The sequence below is a fragment of the Eretmochelys imbricata genome, chromosome 8 (genome assembly GCF_965152235.1).
Source record: "Eretmochelys imbricata isolate rEreImb1 chromosome 8, rEreImb1.hap1, whole genome shotgun sequence".
NCBI classification, from domain to species: Eukaryota; Metazoa; Chordata; order Testudines; family Cheloniidae; genus Eretmochelys; species Eretmochelys imbricata.
Window position 1 is genome coordinate 56,664,322 of NC_135579.1, and position 23,891 is coordinate 56,688,212.

General features: G+C 39.9%; 1 protein-coding gene across 1 annotated transcript in view; it reads left to right on the forward strand.

Annotated features, from left to right (window-relative positions):
• The window catches only part of HMCN1 (hemicentin 1), a 323,326-nt gene extending 300,238 nt beyond the window's left edge, over positions 1-23,088 (forward strand). The window contains exons 97-107 of the mRNA XM_077823933.1: positions 477-714; positions 2,420-2,482; positions 3,268-3,387; positions 3,566-3,700; positions 4,187-4,300; positions 4,683-4,808; positions 5,728-5,856; positions 13,916-14,266; positions 17,280-17,399; positions 21,588-21,714; positions 22,722-23,088. Of these exons, the coding sequence (XP_077680059.1) occupies positions 477-714; positions 2,420-2,482; positions 3,268-3,387; positions 3,566-3,700; positions 4,187-4,300; positions 4,683-4,808; positions 5,728-5,856; positions 13,916-14,266; positions 17,280-17,399; positions 21,588-21,714; positions 22,722-23,088 (1,890 nt within the window). The remainder of the gene's footprint in view (positions 1-476; positions 715-2,419; positions 2,483-3,267; positions 3,388-3,565; positions 3,701-4,186; positions 4,301-4,682; positions 4,809-5,727; positions 5,857-13,915; positions 14,267-17,279; positions 17,400-21,587; positions 21,715-22,721) is intronic.
• Positions 23,089-23,891: the final 803 nt, after the last annotated feature.

Below are 23,891 nucleotides of genomic sequence, written 5' to 3' on the forward strand. Positions count from 1 at the left end.
TGCAGTAAATTGTTTAGTTAGCTTATCATTTCCAGTAAACTTCCTAGATTATTAAATAATAAATCTTGTGTGGTTGCTAGTAGCACTTCAGACCATAAGAGATCTTGTTATCAAACCAATCAGAACCTCTTATGGTTGTTGGGGGGATGGGGGTTGGAAATATGGTCATACAGTCACCATCATTAAAGTCAGGATCCACCAATTGCTACTAGACTGTGGTATCTCAGTTACTACAGTTATTTCCCTTACTAATAATAGGGCCATATAGTGGGAGCCATTAAAATTCAACAGTTATAGTAACTGGAGCTAAATAGACGTGCCACTTGCAGTACAATTTGTCCAGCTTTTTAAAAAGCACCTTTCTCTAGATACATCTCATGCTATTTAAAAACAAAAAACCTCTTTTGCAGTATACTAGCTGAGCCAGAGGATCCAGTTGCTGGTGCCTAGATCTTGATTTGTGATGTGTATTTCAGGATTACACGGAAGACTATATTCAGACTGGCCCTGGACAACTGTATGCCTACTCTACACGGCTCTTCACCATAGATGGAGTTAGTGTACCATATACATGGAACCACACCATTACCTATGATCACACTCGAGGAAAAATGCCATTCCTGCTCGAAACACTCCGGGCTTCCTCTATTGCAACAGAGTACAACCCACTAGAAGAAACACTAGCTTTTAGAATCCATGCTTCCATTGCAAAAGGTATTGACTCTTTATTAATGGAAAACTTATCCAAATTAGAGTAAGGCTCACTTCAAAATAAAATGATACGATGATTGAAGAGTACTGGGAGAATAGAATATCCTCAACAGTAGAGTATGATCTTGGAAGAGGAGGCTATTGAGATGTTCAGATTATTTGGTACACATATAGATACCACATATGTCATGTTGATGGCACTTCCAATTTATTATATAGCTATGTATTTATTTTATACCTCTCATTTCCACCCCTGCACTTCCCCCCAATCCACTTTTGCTGGGACTACTTATACCTCTGAACAGCTTCAAACTGCCATTTTTAAAAACTGAAAGAGAAAAGTTTGGTTAAGAGCCTCTAAATCATTCCTAAAATGATTTTTCATTAAAATATCAGAATGCACAGAAAACATAAATGATGTGGTGCAGTATATATAGGCTTTATTGGCTCTTGTTTGGGATTACTTGCATTTTTAAGAGCTGATGTGACAATGGATGGCTAGAAACAAGTCTAGTAAAGCTGGAGAATAGTGACTCATCTGTAGTCCTGGTGGATGGTGACATACCGAGCCTTTAACCAGTACTGCTCCAGTACTGACTGTAGCCCACTCTGTGCTTCAGGCCAAGAGCAGGAAGAGGAGGAGAGGAAACTTTTTCTAGCAGGTTGTTATTTTTTAATGGCAGTTGTTTAAAAGCTTTTCAGAGGTTCAGAATATTAGAAATCCTGATGGAGAGGGATTAATATAGGTAGAGTGCAGGCAACGTAGTAAAAGATGCATGATAAATGCTGGTGATAGTAATATGAGAAACCACACAGAACCTATATAATACAAGAGTGAACGAGAGAGAGAAAGTGGCCCATTGACTTGCACCTTGTATAATCATTTACATCAGTGCGAAGTGAGTGTAAAATACTTCCATCCTGAATAGGTAGCATGGTACACCCACCTTGCACTGGTGCAAATGACTATACAAAGTACAGGGTAATGATGAATGGGGCCCAGAAAGAGATTCTGTGAAATAATGGGCTATTGCTATATTATCCTAAAGATTCACCTGAAAGACTAAAAACCCGCAATGTATATAAAAAAAAAAAGGAAACAAAAACTAATTTTAGCAACAGTGCTTCCAATAGAAAGGGTTACATTGAATGAATTTAAGTGGCCAGCATAAGGCCCTGTGCACCTCGTAAATTCCACTTTAGGCCTATTAAAACCACTCCTAAAAGTCCTATTGTTTATCTTTAAGAAGGACTTTGTAAAAATGTCATTGCTGGGGAGAAAGGTTGGGAGGGGGGAATTTATTTAAACTGTCTCACTATTTTTTAGATCACAGTTATTTCATTTGCCAAAGTAAAAGATGTTTTTTTCCTAACTACCAGCCTCCAATTTACCCTGAGATTTGAAAGTAAGCTTGGGTCTTTCTGTTTCATGCACTACTGCAGACCAAGTTATGCCTCCAGATGAACCTGTGCAATCCTGTTGTCTTCAAATTATGCCTTCACTGAACAACTCATTATGGGAAATCAGTGAAATTCAGTGGAGTCCCACAATGCCAAGTTTATATTTAGCTTCAAAGTGTGGACTGTGCACTGATTGAAATTACTTGGTTAGCGAATCATTAGGCTGCAATATTTTAATCTTCTCAAAGCCATGAGATGGTCATATTTTTTCAACTACCAGTAATGGTTGGTTTCCTTTGTCCCATAGGAGACCATAGCAATCAGTGTCCTACTGGGTTTGGTCTGAACTCTACTGGGCCCTTCTGTTCAGGTAAGGAAATGAAAACGAAAACATAAATATAATCAAATACACTGCACACAGGTTGCTTTTGTACAGTGTCACTGAATGCGGTACATACAGAGTACGAATCACTTTTAAAACTGAACTGCTCAGTCCTGTAGATCTAACTCAAGAAGAACTCCAAATGGACAACAAGATCAGACCCTATCTTTGTAAGTGAAACTGTCTCTTAAAAATAGAGTCTTAACTTGAACAACAAATATCTACTACATACACATACTTTTCACTCCTTCAGATTCCAGTGAAGATGTCAAACTCTAAAGAAATACAAAGAGACCTTTAAAAAACATTTGACTCGAACTGAAACTTTTTAAGGATGTTGTTTTCTGTTGCACAGATCAATTCAAACCATGTCAATTATCTTGACTGGCTTTCTGAAATACAGTGGGCCTGATTCTCTGCTGCAGTTTATTCCAGTGTAGCTTTACTGAATTTAATTGACTTTCACTGAAGTCAAATAGGTGCAACACAAGGGAGAACCAGGCCTTATGTGATTAGCATGCTGCCCTGATTTGGGAGTAATATAGAGATGCTTTACTTTCAGGAGTATCCTACAAGGGATTATATGCCAGGTAGAATACTACAGTGAGTATTGCTGTCCCTGGCCATTGCATGGAGAGCATAAAGAGGGAGAAAACACTTCGTACCCTCTGTGAACCCATGGAAAGGCCAGGAACAGTCTTGTCCTGTTCTGTCACTGAGACACACATGCAATCCCATAGGTTCTTGTAAAATTGCTCACTTTTATTTTTTAGATGAAGATGAATGTGCAGTACGAAATCCTTGTTCTCATGCATGTCATAATGCTATAGGAACCTATTACTGCTCCTGCCCCAGAGGCCTCACTATATCAGCAGATGGAAGAACGTGTCAGGGTAAGCCAGACTTCAAACGACATGCACAGACTGGACACAAGACTTTTTGCCACTAGCATAAGAACATAAAATTTACTGATGGCATTCATATATTATACCAGAATGGTTTATTATTTCCTAAGGTGCAAAATATTTTCATTTACTGAATACATTTTTTATTGTTTGCACTTTATTGTAGATATTGATGAATGTGCATTAGGTGGACATACCTGCCATGCTGCTCAGGAATGTGAGAATGTCATTGGCTCCTATCGTTGTGTGGTTAGGTGTGGAACTGGCTTTAGAAGAACATCTGATGGATTGAGCTGTCAAGGTGTGCAGTCCTCTGACCTTAGTTCTAATGAACTGACACTACTTTTATTTAAGCCATGTTTGTAAGTAACTTTCCCAAGAATGTCTTGGCTCTCTGCGAATAAGCTTCCTACTGATTCCTGATATACAGAGGTGTTCTTGTATCATTCTGGTAAGTGATACTTTATCAGTGACATTTTACTGTCTACAGAACAAAGTAACATTCTTGTTGCTGAGTCCAGTATGTGTTTTCCTTTGTTATGTAGTGAGGTAAGCATACTTTCCTGTATCTATATCAGAAAATTCCACTCCTATGTCACTGTGCAGTTCTTTCTCATGTAACAATCACTTGCCTGACTACTCATGGTGTGCAATATGTGAAAAAGGAGAAGGATAAGAACTTAGATCAAAGCAGAGCCTGCAACATGAAATATACCAAAGCACAATTTGTTACAAATTATTACAAGATCCACAGCTATAACATTTAAGGCTTTGCATTATTCAACAGATGTTAATGAATGCCAAGAGTTCAACTCCTGTCATCAGCGCTGCTTCAATACCATAGGAAGTTTCCACTGTGGCTGTGACCCCGGATATCAGCTAAAAGGCAGAAAATGCATGGGTATGAAATGAACTATAGAGTCAGGGGAATGGATTTCAGTGTAATGTGTTAACATGATTCAGATGAAATTCCCTATAGAAGATTTATGGTATATGCAAAAACAGTGAATCCCCTGCTTTGTTGGATCCCTTTCTAAAACATGGGATGCAAACTTTAACATTTTTTGAGTGGGCTTGCAAAACACAAGTAGACTTAGTGGAAATGGATTAATGGGCAGAGTGCAAGGGAAACTGTCAGATGTGCTTGATATACACGTACAGACTGTATACACACATTTTCAACGGTACTTACCTAGGATAATTATATTGGGGTTGCCTTGGCCTTTGAGAATGGAGCATAAGAAAATCAGTTAGCAATTTAAATTCTCTTTTTTTTAATTAAGATGTAAATGAATGCCGGCAGAATGTATGCAGACCAGACCAGCACTGCAAGAACACACGTGGTGGTTATAAGTGCATTGACCTGTGTCCAAATGGAATGACCAAAGTAGAAAATGGAACATGCATTGGTGGGTACATTGGTTTATTTACCATATAATGATTGTAAAAGAAAGGGCATAGCTAATATTTTCCAAAAATTGGTTCCTCATGATACTCTCTAGCCACCTAAATAAATGGCCTACATTTCAAAGGTGCTGCACACCCAGCAGCACTGACTTTCCTTGGTTCAAGGGCATGTATACACTGTGACTTCTTGGTGAGATTTCATGTTAATTAGTGAGGGACATGTTACAAGTGGCAAGGCTTTCTATCACCCACAGGCTTTCACTGACCCCCTGTGGACAAATGGTAGAAGGATGTTGTTTGTTGCTCTCTTCTCTTTTTTTGAGGAAAAACAGTGGTTGGGCCCCTGAATTTCCTTTTCCCTCCCCTCCGCCTTCACTCTCTGTCCTAGAAAACTCATGTGAGTGTTGGAGGCTGGGATACTGTGCCCCTTTTGGATTTATGTATGAACATCCTGCAGAATGTACCTGTTCTTCCTGAATATATTTTTAAGGTTTTTATTTTTCACAAGTTCCTGTTGCTGCTTATCAGGGTGCCTTTAGCCTAAGCAATGCAAGGGGCCTTGTCAAATTTCCAACTGACACCAGGGGGAGGCAGATTTCCACCTCAGTGTTTTGGATTTGGTTAGGTTAAAAACCTGGTAATAATCATCTGGAAATGTATGAAAAGATTGAATTAGATAGATGCAACTCAGCTGAAAGATTACTTATTTCCATCTCCAGTCCCCGTATAATCCAGACCCACCACCATCTGTCACACAGTGGGTGCAGACTGATATCCAATCTTTATGTCCACCACGATCAGATATTTTGTGAATACAGGACCAGATACCTCCCCGGTGTAACTCTATTCTCTATATTTAGAAAGAGAAAACCAGGGTTTAAGAAAAATATGACTACTACTAATTACCTCTGTTCCCTTTAGATATTGACGAATGCAGAGATGGTACCCATCACTGCAGGTACAATCAGATTTGTGAGAATACACGAGGGAGCTACCATTGCGCATGTCCAAGAGGGTATCGATCCCAGGGAGTTGGAAGACCCTGTCTGGGTATGTTGAGTGGAAACCAGCCTACATTAATACCATTCCATATTCTCAATTACTGCTTTTGGCTCCTCTTTGTATTGTAATAAACCTAGAGACATTATCCCTTTTGAAGGCTGTAGGCTATACAGTCTGTTGTTGGGCACTCAAAATCCCCTACATTAAAATTAAATGACTTTCATTAAAAAAACTGCAAACAATTCCTAATGACAGTTACTCTGTTAAAGCATTTAATTGTACCAAGGTACAGTGCTTTATGGGTCTTGGAACAGTGGTGGAGGGTGTATATCATGTGTGCTGCAATATCCAGGCATTCTAGGGTGACTGTAGGAAATCATGGCAGATGTAACTCCAAATCTGTTTGCTTTAGTTAGTTTCTTTAACAATAAAGATGGTTATGTACATGCAGGCTGCACACTTGGGATCAGATTGGGTGATTTAGGCCTAAGAAGAGTGTGGCTTGGAGTTGGTCCATCCTAGGGGAATTCCAGCAGGGATAGTGTGCCTCGGAAGCATGATCCATCCTAGAACTCACCCTTAGGATGATGCAGTATGTTACAGCTGTGCACTCCTCTAGGTCTCCTGGTCAGCATGTAGGGAGGGAGATATTGCCCTGATGCTATCCTGCCTCGCACTCTCTCCCTACAGGGAGAGTGAAGTCCGTATATTCACTGGACTACAGACACTGATTATGTATGGCTGTTGTGTATGGGGCACAAGTTGTGGTAAAGGCTTCTTCTATAAATGGGCTCACCTTTCTCCCATGTATGCATAGGGCCAGGGCCTCATCTGGGTGGGAAAATTGTATGCAGGGCCAGGGCAGGGGGTTGGGGTGTGGGAAGGAGTGCAGGGTCTGGGAGGGGGTGTGGTGTGCAGGGTGTATAAGGGGGCTCAGGGTGCAGGAGGGGTACGAGATGCAGGCAGGGGGTTTAGGGCAGGGGGTTGGGGTGCAGGGTGCAACAGGGGGCTCAGGGCAGGGGGTTGGGGTGCATGAGGGGTGTGAGGTGCAGACAGGAGGCTTAGGGCAGGGAGTTGGGGGGTGGGGTGCAGGCTCTGGACCGGCGCCACTTACCTAAAGTGGCTCTGGGGTGGCAGCGGTCCCTGGGGGAGTGGGGGGCAGAGGGCTCCGCGAGCTGCCCTTGCCACGCCTCCAGGTACCTCCCCCGAAGCTCCCATTGGCCATGGTTCCCCGTTCCTGGCCAATGGGAGCTGTGGGGAGTGATGCCTGGAGGCAAGGGCAATGCATGGAGCCCTCTGCCCCCACCCCCAGGCTGCAGGGACGTGGTGTCAGCCCCTTCTGAGAGCAGTGCGGGGCCTGCGGCACCACAGGGGGCAATCCCATGGCCTGGATCCAAAGTCCTAAGGGGTCAGATCTGGCCCCCGGGCCGTAGTTTGCCCACCCCGGTCTAGCCTCAAGTAAAAGAATTCTCACTATAACATTTTAATATCTTCAGCAGAGATATTTTAATACAGTTTATTGGGCATCATTATAATGTCAGTTCAAGTGTATGAAACATTTCCACTGATATCAGTTCCTGGACTTCTACAGACCTTAGAATGCTAATAGGATCAATATTTTATAGGAGATATTTCAAAATATCATAGCTTGTCTAACTTAAATATTGGTGCATCACTCACGGAACTCTAATGGGAGTTTCAGTTACTACCATCTATCAAGTGTGTTATGGGGCTTATTCCTTCCCGCTCTCACTTCTCTGGTCCTTCTCACATGAACAGAGAGCAACACTACCTGAAGTCCAAAGGTGCAAACAAGTCGATATTTATTGGGGTGAACTTCCAGCAAGCTAAAATCCAAGTTCCTTTTTCCTTATTTTCGAACCCCAATTTACTTCCTGTTTGCCCCTAATTTATATATTGCAGTAATATTCTTAGCTATACCTTAACCAGTCATTTTCCTGAAATTTAACTAATCAATCCTAACATATTGTAACATGATTATTTAACCAATTATATCCCACCACCTTTCTTAGTTTACACCCAGCAAAATTAATTATACAGCAGACAGAGATTATACAGACAAACAATAGGGAATGGGGACTACTGTGATAGAACAACAAAGAAATGAGGATTTCACATCCCAGCTATTGATACGTGAGTTCTTGCCAGACAGGATGCTATCGAACTAAAAGTTTCCCTTTACATCTTCTAGGCACTTCCCTTTCTCTGGAGGTGATAGGAATACAATCCTGTCCGGATAGTGCCTAACAGCCCAAGAGCACTTTATTTCAATGTGACTAGTTTGGAATACGAGGATGTGACCGGTCGCTTCCCAGCTTATGGCTGCCTCTGCTGCTTAGCCAGAGGCATTGGCCTAAGAACAGGGCCTCAGACTGTCACAGTGAGAAAAGGCCTTATACAGTCAGACAGTGATTTTGATCCTTTCCTTTCTTTTATATCTCTATAACTAGCTAAATGATAAACATATACCTAAATTCTTAAAGTATAGGCCTTTGCAGACAGGCCTGAATATCTATATCCTAACAAAGTGTTGTCCATAGTAAGATATGATAGAAAGCTTGATAATTAAATACTCAGTAACTGGTTTGAAAACTTCAGTTGTTTGAAACAGAAAAGCCTAGATTCTTTTTAATACCAAAAGAAAGGAGTGCATTTCAGGGAAAATTTGAAAATTTAGTTTTACAAATTTAAAAGCTGACGTATTTTAGGGTTTTTTAATGTTCTGATGTACATCTGATATTTATGTTGCATAATCAAAGGGATACTGTCTATGGAATGCTTTGGTTTGCCATCTGGTCAGTGCTCACCTGCACTCTAAGCATGCCTTTGGTGTAATGCAGAACTGTGACTTTTTGCTACTTTGTCATATATGCTGCTCCTGTAAAAATGGCTGCAATTCTTACTGGGTTTTTCATTTTCATCATTTACATATCTTCATATATGTCTCATCTGTAACTCACTGCAAAGGATATAGCTTATTTTACAGACCAAAAACTTTTTCGCACAGGTAAGAAAACTTGAAACCTAAGTTGTAAAAAATGCTGTATGTAAGGTAACTAATTGCACAGAGTTTCAAGATTTCTTTACCCATATGTTTTGTTTTTATTATATTTTGCCTCTTAATCACACACTAGAGGGTACTGTCATGGTCTAGATCCTCACAGGTATAAATCAAGTAAGTTCCAATGAACTCAGTGGAGCTATGCGGATTTATACCGCTAAGGCTCTGATCTCATTTAAAAAAATCCTTAGCTGTGTTGCTTATAACTCCTGAAAATAATCAAACTGGAAGAATGTTTTAAATCAGATATCTTCTCTGACATTTATATTGTCTATTTTTCTGCTTTTCATTCTGTTGAACAATGAAATTAACTAGTCAATTTCATTTATTTATAGTTAGCATCCTTTCTCATTGGTTCTTGTGCACTAGACACTAGAATAATACTGCAGTCTTTAGATTTCCAACACCACAAACGAAGATTTAAATCCCAAACTACAACATTATTTAAGAATTTCAGAGAAAACAAACATTTTTTATCCTATGAGATTTTGTAAACATTTTTGTACACCCTACCTTCTTGACTTAAATTTCTAGACAATGTCCCTTCTAAAAGACTAGTATCACTGCTTTCTGTCTGAGGGTTAAGAGCTGTATATCTCCAAAAGGGACCAAAATGACACCTTTTAGCAATATTTCAGGTTGTTTTTAAGAGTGATATATGATTTTATGTAAATTAAAATTATATGTACTTTACAAAGATTATTATTACTTGTTTGATAAATTTAAAAAAAACCCTCTTTAAATAATGGAGGGACATAGAAGAAGTTTAATAGAGATTTGTTATGGCTAAGGATCTTAATCTCAATCCGTTCTATTCATTCTGAGGGCTTAGAGATGAACATGTTAACAGATGTCTTAAGAAATATAGTATTAGCCAACAACAACCAGAAACAAGTCTTTAAAACAAAAGTCATTCCTCTATTACATTCTTTTCCTTTTTAGTATTTTGCTCCTTTATTGTCTCTTTGGCACTCCATCCGTAACAACACTAACGAACAAAGAGTAGTTGCTAAGGACTTCCTTATAAAAGATGTGATATCATCCATCACTCACTGTTTTGTTTTACTCTTAATTGACAAGTTACTTAAAGTAATCTCAGAATATGTGTTTAAACAATGACACCTAGAAAACTTGTGACCGTATTTATGCTTTGTGGCCCAGTCAGTGTTGTTAAGACCCCAAACCCCTGATCCTTCAAGTATACTAGTTTCTATTAGATCAAATGAATTGCCAGTCCATTCCTTCCCTCCATTTTTAAACCATTCTTCCTCACATTTATATTGATTGAAAGTCATCCAAAAAAGTGAAAAGTTCCTGAAGTGTTCCTAATTTTAATACTATTGAAAAACCACAGAACCTCCCCTAGAATTATACAAGTATAGGACTGGAAAGGACCTCAATAGGTCATCCAGTCCAGTCCCCTGCACTTACGGGATCTCTGCCTACTACAGATATTACTTAATTGAAAATTTCAGTTGTTGGGTATGTAAGTGTCAGAATCACAACTCATATGGCCACATTAAAGAATGTGGGCATTTCTTCCATTCTTGGGAGGAGCGGGGGGCAAACTTTGGGCTTGATCCTGCAATGAGCTGAAAGTACTCAACTCATCACCCTGCTGCATCAGGACCTTTATTGTACTTCATGTGCTTCTGTAAAACTATTAACCCTTAAAAAAAAAGTCACGTTTTGACTAGGATTGGATTTTGGATGTTGTTAAAAACTGACTAGAACCTTTGCTGATCCTGAACCCAAACTGAATTTTTTGTCAAGCTTAGAAATCAAACAAATATTTGATAATGAGCTCTTCAGTCTAACAGATATAAGTCTAACATAATCCACTGGTTTGAAGTTGAAGCTAGACCAGTTCACTGGAAATAAGGAGAAAAATTTTAACAGTGAGGTTAATTAACCACTGGAATAATTTACCCAAGGTTTGTAGCAGATTCTTCATCACAGCCAATTTCTAAATCAAGATTGGATGTTTTAGTAAAAGATATGCTGTAGGCATTATATGGGGAAAGTTCTATGGCTTGTGTTTATACAGGAGGTCTGACTAGATCAGGGTGGGCAAACTATGGCCTGCGGGCTGGATCCAGCCTGCCAGCCATTTTAATCCAGGCCTCAAGCTCCCATTGGGGAGCAGCGTCTGGGGCTTGCCCCACTCTGGCGCTCCAGCCAAGGAGCAGGGTCGGGGGCTGCTCTATGTGACTCCTGGAAGCAGCGGCATGGCCCCCTTCTGGCTCCTACACGTAGGGACAGCCAGGTGGCTCAGCTCCACACGCTTCCCCGCCCCAAGCACCACCCCCATTGTCCAGGAGGTGCAGGGGTAGTCCTGCAGACCAGGCAGTGCGGAACAGAGCCACTTGGCCATGCCTCCACCTAGGAGCCGGAGGAGGACATGCTGCTGCTTCTGGGAGTCACTTGAGGTAAGCGCTGCTTAGAGTCTGCACCCCTGAGCCACCCCTCCGCGCCCCAGCCCTGATCTCCCTCTGAACCCCTCAGTCCCAGCCCGGAGAACCCTCCTGCACCCGTGCCCCAGCCCTGATCCCCACCCCAGCCCGGAACACCCTCCTGCACCCCAAACCCTTCATCCCCAGCTGGAGCCCTCCCCCTTCTCCCCACACCTTAAACCCCCACCCCAGCCTGGAGCCCCCTCACACACCCTGAACTCCTCATTTCTGGCCCCACCCCGGAGCCCACACCCCCAGCCGGAGCCCTCACCCCCCTGCCACACCCCAACCCCAATTTCGTGAGCATTCATGGCCTGCCATACAATTTCTATACCCAGATGTGGCCCTCGGGCCAAAACATTTGCCCACCCCTGGACTAGACAATCACAGTGGTCCCTTCCAGCCTTGGAATCTATGTAAATAAAAAGTACTAAATGCAAAAAAGTTGATTCCTCCTGATTCCTCCCAGAAGTGGAAGTACCCAAACAATGCCCAGAGAGTCTGTTGTGACCTCTGCTCTGCAGACCTGAATTCTTTGTATAATTCAGAGAAAATTCACAAATGAAAAGCTTGGAGTCTTCCTCAAATAGAACTAAACCTCTGGACTTTTTGAAGGGTCAGTGATCATCACCACTCACCCTAGCGTGGAAATTCAACATTACAGCCCAGAAATCTCAATAACTTACTGTAGCTCCTTCTACCTCAGTATCACAGCATGTAGAATGGATCTCATCTTCCCCTGTTACTAGAAATTGTGCCACTACCAAGGATACACAACATATATTAGTGCCTCTTGGATTTTTCCACATGCCTTTTGGGGCTAGAATCCTTCCTCCTTTATGTACTCCCAAGGCACCAGAAGAACAGAGTAGTCTTACATGAAAAAGGAGAGCTGGACACAATTTCCCCGTCAAGGTTCCTTCCCCACTCTGAACTCTCGGGTACAGATGTGGGGACCTGCATGAAAATCTCCTAAGCTTACTTTTACCAGCTTAGGTTAAAACTTCCTTAAGGTACAAACTATTTTACCCTTTTCCCTTGGATGTCCACTGCCGCCACCAAACTTTATCTGGGTTCCTGAGAAACCGTTGTTTGGAAACGTGTTTCCCCCCAAAATCCTCCCAACCCTTGCACCCCACTTCCTGGGGAAGGTTTGGTAAAAATCCTCACCAATTTACATAGGTGACCACAGACCCAAACCCTTGGATCTTAGAACAATGAAAAAGCATTCAGTTTCCTTACAAGAAGGCTTTTAATAGAAGTAAAAAAGAATCACCTCTGTAAAATCAGGATGGTAGATACCTTACAGGGTAATTAGATTCAAAACAGAGAATCCCTCTAGGCAAAACCTCAAGTTACAAAAAAGACACAAGGACAGGAATATCATTCTATTTAGCACAGCTATTTTCTCAGCCATTTAAAGAAATCATAATCTAACCCATACCTAGCTAGATTACTTACTAAGTTCTAAGACTCCATTTCTATTCTGTCCCCAGCAAAAGCATCACACAGACAGACACAGACTCTTTGTTTTTTTCCCTCCTCCCAGCTTTTGAAAGTATCTTGTCTCCTCATTGGTCATTTTGATCAGGTGCCAGCAAGGTTACCTTTAGCTTCTTAACCCTTTACTGGTGAAAGGATTTTTCCTCTGACCAAGAGGGATTTTAAAGGGGTTTACCCTTCCCTTTATATTTATGACACCCCCATAGCCTGTCAATGCTGCTTGTGGAGCATCCAGAAAGAGTCTAAGAAATAAATCTGAAATTACCAACAGTTTGGGATTTTTAGTATGGGGAAAAATCAACATTCAGGAAAGTCTGGGGTTTTAAATTTGACTTTCAGCTAACTTCAGTCACTATAGCAGTGATACTCAGACCTCAGTGGTTCAGGAGACAAATTAGTGATCAACATTACCCAAAACAGCCACAGTTGTGTGAATTCATTGTTTAATTTACTATTGTACTATAATATTTAAACAGTATGATGGGAGATATTTAGTTTATATATAATTCTCGCAGCAAATAAGTTAGTGCAAGTTGATAACTTAATTGGTAAATAACATAGTAAAAGCATCCTGATTGTGTGATTTAATTATTAGCCAGTGTTTTAATATGTGCTGCAAAGAGCCACAGCAGACACATTAAAGAGCTACTTGTGGCTCTCAAGCTGCAGTCTAAGTATCACCGCCTTACAGGAATCACTCAGCCCTTGCAAGCATGGAGTGAAAGGAATAAACACAGATCCCCGCCCCATTTCACAGCCACCAATACAAACCTGTTGTGTGCTAATCCTCAAAGGGATTTAATCCACACAGGATAAAAACTGAGTGCTACAGTCTCATGTCCTAACGAGTTTCATGGGAAGAGTAAGATGGATAACTGTACATGGCAAAATATTGTACCCATTTTTTTTTTTTTGGCATTGGGCTCTGCATATTTTACTGACTTCATTCAGGATCTCATTTATGTCCTCAGTTTGCTCCAAAGACTGATGTATTTTTTTCTGTATGTGTGTGTGTTTTTTTTCTCCCTTTATATATGGTTTGTTGCTCTGGATCATGTCACATGAGCAGACATTAATGAATGTGAACAAGTGCCTAAACCGTGTGCATTTCAATGTGCCAACACCCCCGGCAGCTTCAAGTGTATCTGTCCACCTGGACAACATTTATTAGGTGATGGGACATCTTGCGCTGGATTGGAGAGGTTGCCAAATTATGGCACCTATTACAATAACTATAACTATGCTCAATTCTCCCCTGTGAGAGACAACTATCAACCTCAACAGTTTTACAGGCACGCCTCAGATCTCTACAGCTCCTACTCAGAGTATAGAAACAGCAGAATACCTCTCTCCAGGACTAAAAGGAATATTAGAGAATCTTGCCCTGGAGGCTATGAGGCACGAAATGACAAATGTATAGGTAAATGTCAGCCATATCTATCCAATTCTTTTGTCTTCACATATTGACATTTCTCATCGCTTGCTTCGAAGAATGATGGTGTAGGGTGCCATACGTTTTTTATTGCCATGATGTATTTTCAATGAGTTATGCATGTTTTTCCAAACAAGTGCTAGTAAAATTTTTGTGGAACCCCTCCCGCCCCACGCCCCTCATATTTTGTTGGTCAGTTGCTGTATATTCTCAAACAGATAATGTCTTACTATATTTCCCTTCTGTGGGTATTAGCCTTCCTCTGACTTTTTTTCCCTTTGAAAACCAATGGTCACTATATGTCCAGTCCTGAAAATCTTACTCATACATCTTAATCATACTCCCTTTGACTTCAATGTGAATTTGGCCTGAGCAGATTCTGAATAATGATTTCTGGACTAGACACTGTGGAAACAATAGCTGCATTGGTATAGGTAGAGGCTAGTCACATCTGTTAAGTGCAGCATAAACACACACTTTAGAATGGTTTGAAATTGATAACATAGCTTGTGAAACGTAGGAGTAACGGTACTCTTTGCAACCCACTGAGCATATCAGACAAGATGCTCTGCAGAAAGACAGAATTGCCCTTTCACTGTATGTGGGAGTAAGGAGACATGGGTTTTCTTTGCGATTGGCCCACTCTATGACCGGAGGCATGTCACCAATGGCCTGATTTTCAGACGTGCTGAGCAACTACAGATTCCACTGAGGTCAGTGGGAACTGCAGCTTATTTGCACCTCAGAAAACCAGGCCTTTTGCCTATCTACAGTTCAGTTGCCCCATCTGTGAAGTCCAAGGAAGAAGGGCTAGGTCTTTTCATCATTACAAGCCTAATTCTGCTCCCAGGGAAATCAAATACCTCGTAGAACATGTTGTTGACTGATTTATTTTAGGGCAATAGAACTGACCTCTTCATGTTTAGCAGTTAAGAGTTTCAGACCTTTTTCCTAAGGCAATCTTTATTGGCAGTGGACAAGCACTACCCAGACCCTCTAATGTCTGCTAGTCATTTTCACCACAGCCTAGATAATAGGCAAGAAAGAGGGCTGGGGATTGGAATACACGCCTGTGCATGTTTTGTTTCTGTAACGAACAAGCAAATAATAAATAAGGACGGAATTGCATTGTGGAACAAGGAGAGTGGGATGGCCTTGGAGCAGACACTCACTTTAATTTTCAAAAAGAGAGTGAGCAGCATGACGACTAGCAAAGGACATGAAGAGTGATTTAATCTTTATCAAATATGCTGCTTTAAAGCCAGATACTTTCACCCTTACTCCTCAGGTGCTCTTATTGACTTCAATGGGATATTCAGTCATATTGCATAAGGTACTGTTCATGGTGAGGAAGTCTGGCCCTTACTGTAACTTTTCTGAATGCATGTAATAGAGAGGTCTGTGCTGCTTTAGACAATTTGCACATACTGCCATGGATGCACATCATAGGCACGACATACTCACAAAATAGCTACTAATCCTCATGTGCTATATTCTAGTAGCAGAAGACTTAATAATTAATGCTAATAAACATATGTTGCAGTCATGCGGCCCTTAACCAAACTTGTATTGACTTCTGACAAGTTTTCTAGTTAGCACCGTTTATTGTGGACAACTATTTCAGTCAAAGATTTTGGAATATCCATTCTCAGTCTAAAGATTTAAACTGATCTTTAGGGCCCTGATCCAGCTCTCATTGAAGTCAGTGGGAGATGGGGGTTAGGGTCCATTGTAAAGGATCCATTTTTTCAGGTAATATACTTACAAGTCATTTTAGTGGAGCTGAAATTTAGATTTTTAATCCGGTCTAAACTGGAAATGATATAGTACATGAGACTCCTTTCCCAAGAGAAGGAGAACAGTTAAGATTTGGTAAAATACAGACCCTGGGAATTACAATTACAAATCTCTTTCACCATTTGGTGTTGAATTTTTATGTAAAGAATTTCATGTGAGACACAGGTGGGGGAGTGGGAACGTGAACAGATGTTCCTCCCAAACGTAATCCACAAAAGGTCTGAGCCAGTGTAAGTTTAGCTTGAGTAAGGACTTACTACTGAAGTAAGTGGAGGTTTTCAAGCAGTTTAAGGAATTAGAATTAAGGAAGGCCTGTGTCTAAATCCCCTGTCCTGCTCGGAAAATCTTAACCTGCTGGTCTAATTCTATTGCATTACTTCGGAGCTATAAAAAGTCTACAAAGAGCATAGACTAATTTTCTCTCTTTCCAGATATTGAGCTGAAGTCCCACCTTGACAAGGGAGGCAGAAACTTGTGAAGGAGGCTGTTGCACCTGAGGAGGGATTCACCCTTTGGAAAGCTTTAAATTGGTACAGCAGCTCCCATAAGTGGAAGCTTCTATTGGCAATGTGCCGAATCAGTGCATTTCCTGGGTACCCTGACTCAGTCCTCTCCTCAACCAGCTCCCCCGTACTGTCTGGGGAGGGTTTGACTGGTTTTGGACCCTACAGCAGACCACGTGTTGTAGGCAATTTGCCCCATGGTATTCCCCTCTCTCTTCTCCCCAGACTATCCTCCAGCACTGGGTGCCAGCAACCTGGCCTCTCCCTGTGGAATATATAATACTCACGTTGAGAAATCTTATATCAGAAAGAGGTGCGGGATCCCCAAGAGCTATTTTTTTTTAAAAAATTATGATTATTAATCACTTAGGAATTGAGATCAGACATGCCAAATCTCAGCCCCAAATTAAAAATTGAGAAAAAATTATGAGCAACTGAATACATGTATTTTGAATGGAAAGGATTTCTCAGACTTGCTAGATGGCCATCCCATGACACAAGGAGATCCTAAAACTTCCCAAGCAGCTCAGTATGTGCACTGCATACAGACGGAGATTAATCACTCAAAGGTTTTTGTATTAGTATACTGGCTGGAGAAGTTTCTGCACACACAGATCAGACCAGTCTGATCTGGTTAGCAAAAAAGACGGAGATCAGTCTGCTTGAGAATTTAACATTTATATTTTCATGCTTTTTTGCAGATATTGATGAATGTGAAAACAGAGATGCCTGTCAGCATGAGTGTAGAAACACCCTAGGAAGTTATCAGTGTGTCTGTCCAACTGGTTATCGTCTTATGCCCAATGGCAAAGCATGCCAAGGTAAGTAAATATCTCTCCAGATCTGCGTGTGTGTGGAGAATACATAGATGGAGTATTTCTTTAATTTGTTTCCTATCAACAAACATGTGCTATCCCATTGCAACTGCAACTAGATATAGACTCAAGCCCCAAAACTCAGGTCTAACTTTCAAACATCCCAAAGTGCAGCAGCTCTTAGACTTGGGGATTTGGTTCAGTCCGTTATAAAACAATTTGTGAAATTCAGATATGGCTTCAGATTTCAACATATCCCAAGTTTGGGTTGTTTGGAGCTGAGAGTTTGGCTCCATTTCTACTTGTGACCTTCAATGTATTGACTAGTTGTGTTTAAGGAAATAACCCCTGAATTGAACAATTTTTAAATATGAGAGAAGAGACAAAATAAGCAACTTAAAGAGCAGTGCTTTAGAGCACAGCACGGGGAGCGGGGGTAGGCACTCCTTTGGGCCGCCTTAGGTTGGGTAAACCACCTCAGATAAAGTAAGACTTTGCTGAAAACTAGAAACAAACCTTTTCTAAACTACACTCTGCTTACTGTGAGGGTGGCAAAGCTAGATCAGAGGTCAAGATGCTATGCTGAAAACACAGGTCACCGTGGACTTGTCTCCTTCTCACTTCAGAGCCTCCACTGGCCGCATCACCTTGTTTGATTTGTACTTTTTGCCTATCTGGGCACAATTTTTAAATAAAAAATGGTGCTCAGCAAGGAAACAACACAGGCCATTTCAGGGTTGATTTAAATCAAAGCTACTTAAATAACTGATTTTAATCACGATTTAAATCAACAAGCAGAAAACCTTCATTTAAATCATCAGTTTCAATCGTGTTTTGCTTTTGGACCTTTTGTTATTTTCCTAAAGCAAGGCTGATTCTCATTGGTTGGTAATCATTAAAACATATTGATTTGCAACTAAATATAGCCTTTGCACTACATGTGGTACTTTTTTTTGCTAACCAGGAGGATATCTATACACATTTATTTAAGCAATTCTATAGCTTAACTTATTCAGATACTTAATTTTTATAACGTTAGAAAATGTTGAATGATGCATTTCTTATTTACTAGCTCTGTTTGGATGGAAATTCAGATTCAATTAAAAATGCTCCAAATATTTTTTTTATTAAGTAGAACTATCTGAAACGTGCTGGATGCATACAAATAGTTTATCAAAACATGGTTTTACATTTAATACTTCCTTTGTTTAATAAATCAGTTAGTTCAATTCATAGATAAAACTGATTGTTTATGGTCACCATGTCCATCAAGATTTTAGAACTAGTAGAGATCATCCTCTCATACCTAATTTTTTTTACTCATCGATTGGAAGAAGAAAATAAGCTTTCCTGCTTTTTCAACTCCCAGTTTCTTAACTTTGAATGAACTAGTTAAATAAACTGAAATCAAGAAAATGTTCTCTCTGCACAAGATGCTACTGCAGTCAAAAAGCTGGTTTAGCACTTCAAGATGCTTAACCAGTGACTTCCCATCAGTTCAATGGTGTAATTTTCTTTAAATCTTGGCAGCAAACATGTACTGCTTAATATTATATTTTCTATTTTTGTAATAGATTAAAATTATGACACTCTATGTAAGATCTAAACTTATTATAAATAGCTTTAAAAAATCTATTTTTTATCATGAACCTTGAGTCATATACTAAGCAACATGAGCCATTCTGGCTCCTGCCATAGTTGTTCTGGATGGGGAACAGAGCTAGAAATGCCTTCAAGCAAGGTTGTAAATGGCTGAAGAACAGCCTGCCTCAATGGAGAGCCTAAGCAAGCCTATTTTACAAGATTTGCAGCTCACTCTTCAGATTCAAGAGGTTCAGACAAGCACATGATCTTTTTTGGATACTTATCCAAGACGATTCAGAGGTCTCTCCATCACTAGAAAATATACAGGCATCAGATATATCTGTGGGTACTGACTGGAACATCTGGAGGTTAAACACCAAAATATTTGGCATTAAAATTTTACCTCACCAATCAGAAGCCATTAAATGCTGTTCTTACACTAAAGAAGACACTATTTTCAAATGCAAAACATTTTAAAATTTTTTATTGCTGTCGGTTATTTGAAAATATTATTCAGATTCTGGAATTATGCTCTGGAGAGAGGAAAACAGGAATCAGAAATATTAAAACCAAGTAGAATAATAAAAAAAACTTTCCCCTTTAAATTGATTTTATGTTACACTGATTTAATACAGCTGTAGTAGAAAACCATTATTTCTTCATAAGGAAATCCTTACTCTAATATATTTTCCAATGGGAGTTTCTCATCTTTTAAGAGGCTGAAATATTTGTTACAAAACAGCTGCTGTTCCCTACAAGGGATGACATAAGAATTTCACACTTTCAAGTCTAAAACTGAACTCAAAACATGCAAAAAGGGTGATGGTTTTTTTGTTATATGATGTATAAAGAAGACTTGAAAGAGGTTTATTTCTAGTTGTTTTTAGCTTAGAAATATCAGGAGTGTCAAGGAAGCTGCAGATTTATGCTGTGAACTCTCACTACTTAACTGAAGGGCATGAAATGTTGAATCAATTGGAACTAAAAGGCATTTAAAAATCCAAACCAAACAATAGAGTTTCAAATGGCCTGACAAAAATCTCCATCCACTTTCACTCTTGTGATGCCCATTTCACTGATCTTCCAGTCAGCAGAGTGTTTCCGGGGAAGACAAGATTTGAATGTCTATTGTAAATAACAAAGAGGAAAAAAGAAAACCCTGTTTTTCTTTTCCTTTTCGATAAAATCCTTTCAGGCTTCTTTTAGAAGGGAAAAAGCCTAATTTTAGTTTCATCTTTGGAGGTCACATATAAGTGCTCTCAATATCCAACCCAACTACATTTGTCATTTTGATCCTCTTCTGCACTTACACTAATGGCAGTGTTGTAAAGAGGTCTTAGTATACACAGAAATCAAGCATTTTGTTTCTATGCAAGGCCAGCCAAAGAGACAGAACTCTGGATCTGATCTATTCAGAACTGAGGCTAGGAAGGGTTGTAGTTTGGAGTCTGAATTTGGATCCAGATCCTAGTAGTGCAGTTGACCCTTATTGTCTCAGATCCAACTCCTCTGAATTTTGGGGTATTCAAAATGGAGATTTAACTTTGATGGTACTTCTTATTACAGATGGCTTTTAGCCAAAATACTGAGAGAGAAATTGTTTTTATGGTACTCCTTGCCCACCTAAAGCCAGCACATACTTGAAATATCCTGATAAAACATTTTCCTGCACGAGGCTTCCAGAAAAGTGTTTTGGGTCTCTTAAAGCTCGGATAAGTAGTCAAACTGTGGAGTGTGGTATGTTTGATAAGAACCCAAGAGACCTTTATAGTTTGACGTTTTGCATTTCTTATAAAGTTCACAAAATCAGTCCAGTTTCCTAAAAATGTTGTAGGTTTTCCATTTAAAAAGAAAGAGCCATTTTAAAAACAATTTTACTAAGTCAAAACAAAATGCAAACCTTTGAAGTTTCCCTGAATGGAATTTCACCACAGATATTTTGCAGTCTCTAATTAATGTGGGTATATACATCAGCTTGATGGCATGAGGCAATATTAAACCAAGTGGTGATGATCAGAAAACTGACTATGTAATCTATTGCACCTTCTTACTCTGCAAGTTAGCCCATGTGGTCCTTCCAATATGTCCCTAACCCTGACCACAAAGTTTCACTGTTAGAAGTAGAACAGGTTTCAAAACCAAACTAATGCTTAGCATGTCCTCAGCATCAACCAAAAATGGTGCCCTCGCACCTGATAGTCCACCAAAGCCCCTGAACCAGCTAGTCACCATTGACAAGATTTTGTTTCAAGGACAATGACAGTGTAGCTGCAGTTTAGATCGCAAGCTCTTTAGGGCAGGGACTCTCTCTTCTTTGTGTTTCAAGAGCAGCTAGCACAACAGGGCCATTGGCACTCATGCAGTACAAACAACAACAACAAATGTATATTACTGGGGTCGCTAGTTCCACTAAATCAAATACTGTACCAAGGCAGAGTTCTAAGAATAGGAACATGAAACGTGAAGTGGGGAAGGCTACTTCTCATGCAGTTGTATGGTACTTACTGTAGTCTGGCAATATTTTAAGACAGTGATGTGCTTAGTTTTTCCTGTACCTGTGAAATTCACCTCAATACAAAGAAGTGATTAACTGCATCTTTTTACAATCAGATGTTGATGAGTGCCTTGAACAGAACATTCACTGTGGACCAAATCGCATGTGCTTTAACATGAGAGGAAGTTACCAGTGTATAGATACACCTTGTCCACCAAACTATCAGCGAGATCCTCTTTCTGGGTATGCTTTATTTAAGTTTTTTTCAGGTTCTTTCTTCTCCCCAAACATTGGCCCTGATCTTGCAGTGTTATCTGCTAGCACAGACCCTTTCAGGAATCCCACTGACTTCAGTACAATTCTGCATTGGTGCAGAGATCCACACTAGTGGATTACATTTACAGCATTGGGCCTGTTCTCCGTACAAAAATTAGTCACTGGTGACAGTGATATATATGCATTATTGCTTCATGTTATTGATAAATAATAGGATTAGATTGCAGTGGGTCCACACAAAAGTTGTGACTTCTGGCTGCCATCATGGATCCAATATTACTAATGTTGGATTCAGTGGAAACAAGGTCAGACTGTTTGTGTACCAATAGAATCTGACACGCAAACTTTCAAACTTTGCCATGATCAGATTTTGTTCGGATTCTTCCTAATCATTCAGTTTCCTTCAGCAAACAGTGATGGGGCCTTTTTTGCTCATCTTCTGGCTTTAGTTTATTTTTGGACAGTGCTTAGATGCTTCCATTTATATTTTTAGAGCACTTCAAAATAGTCACTAGTCCTTGAGAACAAACATCCCCACTCAATCTTTTTTTTTTTAATTTTGGAGGCAAAATTCTGTAACAGATCATACACACCAAATGGAGAATGAACCCTAAGTATTTTATAAATGTCCCAAAAAGCTTTTTTTTTTTTTTTGCATTGTTTACGAACTTGGTCACTAAAATGATGTGCTATTGGCTATAATAACCAAAACAAAAAATAATCTAGGATTTCTTTTAAAAGCTATCGATATTTTTAGTACTTCTCGGTGGCTACCAGTGCATTCTATTATCAGTGAAACTCGGTTGTGGTTTCAAAGAAACAAGATCAGGTTGTGTACGCTGAAGTAACTGCATGTCATGCGTGTGTACCGGAATTTGGCCTTTGCTGCATAATGCCCTAATACTGTACTAAATTGTAGTGACCTGTATAATACCTTCTGCCTAGCTACTTCAAAGTATTGTTTTTATTCCTAGCTTCTGTCTTAAGACCTGCCCATCTAATGATTTGGAATGTGCTCTTAGCCCGTATGCCTTGGAATACAAACTTGTTTCCCTGCCATTTGGGATAGCTGCCAATCAGGATTTAATTCGACTGGTTGTCTACACTCAAGATCGAGTGATGCATCCCAGAACAACTTTCCTAATGGTAGATGAGGACCCAACAATCCCATTTGCTCTCAGAGATGAAAATTTAAAAGGCGTAGTGTTCACAACCAGGCCACTGCAAGTGCCAGAGACATACCGGATGAGAGTCAGAGCTTTGTCCTACAGCGCTGATGGAAACATTGAATATCAGACGACTTTCATTGTTTATATAGCTGTGTCTGCCTATCCATATTAAAAAGCACACTTCAGCCAGTAATTGAAGTATTTTAACCATATTCGTAAGTGCCAGTGGGTATTACCACTTCCAGACTGACAGTACTGCCTCCTCTTAAAAACAGTTGCAAACATTGCAACATGAAAGTGGTGCTATGCTCTTTTCTTGTGCTTTCCCTGAAGATGCCAATATTTCCATTATTCCAATTAAAAAAAAAATCCAGGGTTCTAAGGAGCCTTTACCACTTGCTTTATTTATTACACTGGAGCAGTAACTTTCCACAAATGGTTCTGAAAATTCACCAGAACAAATCAGAAATGCAAGGTGGAATTTTAGTGGTCAAAGTAGTAGACAAAAATCAGTCTAATTCTAAGAAGCTAAACAGAGAACTAGCATTTCTGCTAGTTTTTAAGGGTTGCTAAATGTTTTACAAATTTATCTGCTGAAAAATGATATTTTTCTTACCAAATACTTGATACAAATAGGTTTGTATGTACATTGTTTCATTTGGTCAAAAAGAAAAAATACCACTCTACACTCAAAAATGCTAAAATGGATGCCACACTGGTGCTTATTTTCACTTGGAAATTTTTGAATAGGAACCTGTGACATTCATGTGATTTCAGCCATGCCATTACTGTTCCGAAGAAAAAAAATACATAGCTACTTCCACCTTAGAAAGCAGATATTTTATGATAAAAATCTTACTCTGACATTTTGGTGTAACCCATTAATTTAGCTCCAGATCTTCCACATTCCACTACTCCTGGTTGGTTGTTTTTGAAAATGGAACTTTTTCCCCAAAAATCTAGCAAGTTTGGTTC